The 5034-nt window shown below is 34.8% G+C and overlaps 1 protein-coding gene across 1 annotated transcript; it reads right to left on the bottom strand.

The window, feature by feature from the left end:
• Positions 1 to 1374: 1374 nt before the first annotated feature.
• LOC102671896 (transcription factor AP-1) lies at positions 1375 to 3369 on the bottom strand. Its single transcript, XM_006617766.2, has one exon. It carries the CDS (start codon positions 2626 to 2628, stop codon positions 1816 to 1818), a length of 813 nt encoding a protein of 270 aa, XP_006617829.1. The 5' UTR covers positions 2629 to 3369; the 3' UTR covers positions 1375 to 1815.
• Positions 3370 to 5034: the final 1665 nt, after the last annotated feature.

The raw sequence follows: 5034 nt of genomic DNA, 5'->3' as shown, positions 1-5034 counted from the left end.
AAAAAAAAAAAAAAAAAAAAAAAAAAAAAAAAAAACAAAAAAAAGAAAAGAGGAAAAGATCGAGAGCCGTTTCACGGAGAGTCGTGTCGTGGGCAAGATTGCACCACGCACACGCAAAATCAAAGAAAAATTCGACAATTTTTCGATAGAAAGCAAATATTCAAAATATATCGAAACGCGAGAAACGAGGACTTTTAAACGCGGTGATTTCAATGCCAGCATTTCAACTATTTTCAAACGCTAACATTATTTTTTTACAGGTTTAAAAAACAATGATGGTTGTCCGTCGCAAAACATGGTTAAACGTCCGTTTCAAGATTGATTATAATCGTAAAAACGAAATTATCAAGAAGAATTTTATAAGCTCGCATTTATTTGAAAAAAAAAGAAAAGAAAAAAGAGAAACTCGAGAAATATTTTTACAGCACCTTTGAACGACGATATTTCGCCGATTCCTGTGAATACGCACCGTGAAACTTCGATTAACATTATTAGAAAGCACTCGTTTCTTAATTTTTTGGCTCTTCTGCCAAACGCATTCGACACATTCATTTCTCTTAAAATTTTCTTAACCTAATTATTATTCTTATTTTTTCAATTCTTACGCTGTATTGTATCTGTACAATAACAGATTTTTTTTTTCTTTAATATATCTTGTGAGTACTTCGAATGAAATTCTTTCTTTTGATTATTATTTGAAGAAGAGAAAAACTAAAGAATTATTCTATGTCGAAAAATTAATAAATATTCAATTTGCGAATTTATTATTGTGAAACGATACGATGTGTTTACGATTGCAAAAATTGTCATGAAATTTGTATAAGCGAAAATCCTTCTTAGATTCTTGAAAAAAAATCTTTTCAAAAAAAATTATTTCTTCGGAAGATTTCATAAATTCTTGCTTATTATATAATAATATATTATATTTGTATTTTTTATAAAATAGAAGAAAAAATTGATAGAAATAGATCCCAAATAATAGCAAAAAAAAATCTTTTAATAGAGAAAAAACTCTAAAAAGGATAACGTTAAAAAGAATAAAATACGATAATCAAGCATGAAAAAACAACAAATGAGAATCCAAAGATTCTTTGATCGATTATCAATTTAATTGATTTCCTTCTCTGACGAAAATATAATACAATTAAAAAATTTCTAAAAAAAACAGCTGGAAGATTTGAATCTCCCGCCAGGTTCGAGGTTCTCCAAAATGGCCGCGCTGCCAAGTCCCACCCACTCTCCTTTTACTCTATCCTTTTCCTCCCCTCTTTGTTCTTCACTTCACTTCTCGTAATATATACTCGACGCTATTTCTCTCTATCTCTCTTTTTCTTTCTCTTTCCTTTTCCACCACGGTTCCCACTTTCCCTACAGTCTTTCTATAATCGTCACGCAACGCGTTTCACGTATGCATAAAAAGCAGACACACACAAAGAAACACGCGAGTATACGGATGATTATCTTCTTGTTTTTTTTAAAATAAAAAAAAAAGCGTCTCTCTATTTTACGTCATCCGGTACATCAAGGCACTCCCTTCTTCTTCTTCTTCTTCTTTTTTTTCTTCTTCTTCTTCTCCTTCTTCTCCTTCTTCTTCTTCTTCTTCTTCTTTTGCATCGTTAAGCACGATCATCACCGTGTCCTCTTTTCCCGAAAACAACAAGAAATCGAAAACGATGTAATCCAAACGACATCGATATTCCATGGTAAAAGCTCCTCGTTTCGGTAACAGAATACAATATCGTCGCATTTGTAAAAGCGACTATAGACACCAGACGAAACAATATACGTCGGAGAGTCCCGCCCGATGCCGTCGGCTCAGAACTGACCCGAAACTGCCATGATCTGACAACCAGAATGCACGTGGTCCATCACCTGCTCCTTTAACCGGCACACGTGCTCTTTCAATCTATGTACCACAGCGCTTAATTCGCTGTTCTCGCCCTTCAGCAATTTAACTTTATCTTCCAGCCTGGAAATACGTTCAAGCTTACGCCTGCGACATTTGGATGCCGCCACGCGATTCCTTTGACGTTTCCTTTCTAACTTGATCCTTTCCTGATTTTCCATGTCGATGGGAGACATCGGAGGTGAACTCGATACACTTGGTACCGTTTGGGGTTCATCCTTAATCTGCATTACACCCTGACTCACTGACGATTCTGTACTTTGTACACTGTTCGGCGGCTCCAAAGTTGTATATGTAGCTCCATGAATACTGCCAGGTTCTTGTGAACTATCCGAATGGTGTAACTCGTTCAAAGCATCGACAAAACCTCGAGCGTACAATTCTTGCGCCTCGGTGACTGCTTTCGGGAACAAGATTTGCGTAGGCGTCACTAAATTCGTTACAAGACTATCTTGTTGGGCGATAATAAACTTCTCCAATTCTGGAGAACTCAATTTCAACATGTTCAAATCTGGTGAACTCAAAATTGGAGTAACATTATTTAATGCTGGTGGTATAGGTCCTAAACGCGGTTTTTTCGCTTCAGGTCCTTGTCTCTGACATTCGTTCAGATCTAGCGTAAGATTACGCTTCAATTGACCCATGTTGTTCTCGCGATTCACGGCGCCGTAGACGCTCGTGTCCTCGTAGAACGTTTGCTCCATTGTCGAACTTCGCACCATCGATGCCGCGGGACTCACTGCGTGACGATTGAAAGTTTACAGCTCTGAAAACGAGCCGTGCGCGACTGGGACACTATGTATCGCTAACTCCGTCGCTTAACACACGCGCACACACTCACCGCCACTGGAAAAGCGCGATCGGTCACGTTCGATGATCGATCGTCTCTTTATGTATCTGTACTCGTCTCTTATATTCACTATGCGTCCGCGTTTTCCACCTGAGCACTCTCGTGTATCTAGTTTTTCTTTTTTTTCACTCTTCGTTACATAACCATGCGACGGCCGTGTTCAAGAAATTCATCGATGCTACTACAGCTTTTTTTTTATCGCACTCGCTCGCACGGTTAGTCGTCACCAAATGTTGTTCGATTCGCACTCTGGATACGATTTATAAACCACCTATTATGTTTGTAGTAGTCGCCACATGTATTTTAATGGCGTAAGTCGAAATTGAGACGCAAAAGATGTGTATTTTGTTCACTGACTACGCGGTTCGCAAACGCGTCGCGTATAGATGCAAGTCGTGCCTGTCCGTTTTGATTTCAGAGGTCGACGGCGACACGAGGACCGATCTGGATCAACTGTCAACACAACAATGACTCACGACACGCAATCCGATGAACGTGATGTTCTGCGCGTGTGCACCTCTAGAACAGACTGCAATGTACACCGAATGCGGATGTCACTCGGCTGCACAGCACGATGTCTCGACAACTTGTGAACACCCAACTAAACGTACAGCCTTATATCCCGTGACTCATGTCCACTAAAAATAGCTCAGTCGTCACTGAAACGAATGGTGATTGGCTACAGCTAACGTCATCTGTCGTTTACTATTGGTCAGACAATCGGCGCTACTAGGAAATGGCCAACGCATGCGCAATTCGACATTGTTATTCTCGAGGAGGGAGAGTTTGAACGCCGGTACGCGCGTCAAAGACACAACTTTTACTCACTAAAAATTTGCTTTATTTTCGAGACTCGATAATACTATGCACCTTACGATGCATAAACAATGTAAAATGTTATTGATGAGAAATGAATGAGAAAAATATTGCAGTTATAATTCCACGAGAGAAAATTTAATATGCATTTTAAATCTCTCAATGTTATGCTCGTCTATATATATATTTTTTTTAAGTTTCCTAACACTTCCACTCCTACGCGAGTGGGTGTTTTTCACGTTCTCGTAGCACACATTACGAGATCTGCTTGTTTTATATTTCACCTTTTCAAAAATGTTCAATCACTATTTACAAATTTAATGCCTCTTTATTTTTTAAATAATAAATATTTATATAAAACGAAAGAAAGATTATAAAAAAAATTAGTAACTTTGCTGTTTTGTATTTTGATATAGTAACTGCACGTAATTATATTTGCATGGATGAACGCTTTAATGCTAACCATCCATTGCATAAACTTATATCAAGCGAACTACAAGTCAATACACTAATTATGATTGTTTCACGCTATCTTGCATTTACCACATAATGCTTATAATTGAGCGAAATGTTCTGCAATCTTAATTAATAATAATTCATTGGAATACTACAATTCAAGATCAATGTTTTCTTAAGTATTCAACTATCGAATTTATTTTCTCGAAGAGGATCACAAATTAAATGATTGTATAATATATGTTATTGAATATATTTTATTCAATCTGAATAATAATTTATTCGTCGTTAGAAAATATTATTTTAACTTATCTGATAGATAGATTTTCTTCATTATTTTAAAGTGATCACTTGTTTACGAAAATATTGAAAAAATTGTTTGAATGAATTCTTGAATAAAAAATTAAAAATTAATTAAAATACAAAAAATATTTAAATATAATTCGAAAAAAATGTTAATAATTAATGGATTTATATATCTATTGTTTTTTTATATTTTATTTTGAAAAAAAATTAAAATAATATTACATTTAAGATATAAAACTATATTAATATTTAAGATTTATCATATGAAAATTTTAAGATAGATATTTTTTTTTTTTTTTTTAGCACTTTACACAATATTACAACTATATTGATTTGAAAATAGTTTTATAACAAATTATTATATAAGCTATGCAAATTAAACGTCGAGTTTAGATTTTAACCCAAAAAGTTCCGCGTGCATACACCCACGCCTTGCAATTGCTACCAGGTAGCGGTTCAATTAAGTTTGTGGCAATTACGTCACTGTGAATTGTTGTAGCTCTTGATGTGGCAGAACTTTATTTATAACTATATTTATCATATCAACTATTAGACCAGATTTTAACTAGTCAAAATAATAATATAAAATTTTAAAAGAATATATTTTGAAAGAACAAAATTAAAAGATATTGTAAAACATAAACAAAGTAGAAAGAAAAGAATAAGTTAAAATTACTTTATAAAGATCTTATTAGGTTGA

The sequence above is a fragment of the Apis dorsata genome, unplaced genomic scaffold (assembly GCF_000469605.1).
Source record: "Apis dorsata unplaced genomic scaffold, Apis dorsata 1.3 scaffold_326, whole genome shotgun sequence".
Lineage (NCBI taxonomy): Eukaryota > Metazoa > Arthropoda > Insecta > Hymenoptera > Apidae > Apis > Apis dorsata.
The sequence above is the reverse complement of the archived record's forward strand: the minus strand, read 5'-3'. Positions and strand labels throughout refer to the sequence as shown.

Excerpts from the sequence above, each read along its gene's own strand:
- LOC102671896 (XM_006617766.2), bottom strand. The coding sequence starts at position 2,628 with ATGGTGCGAAGTTCGACAATGGAGCAAACGTTCTACGAGGACACGAGC.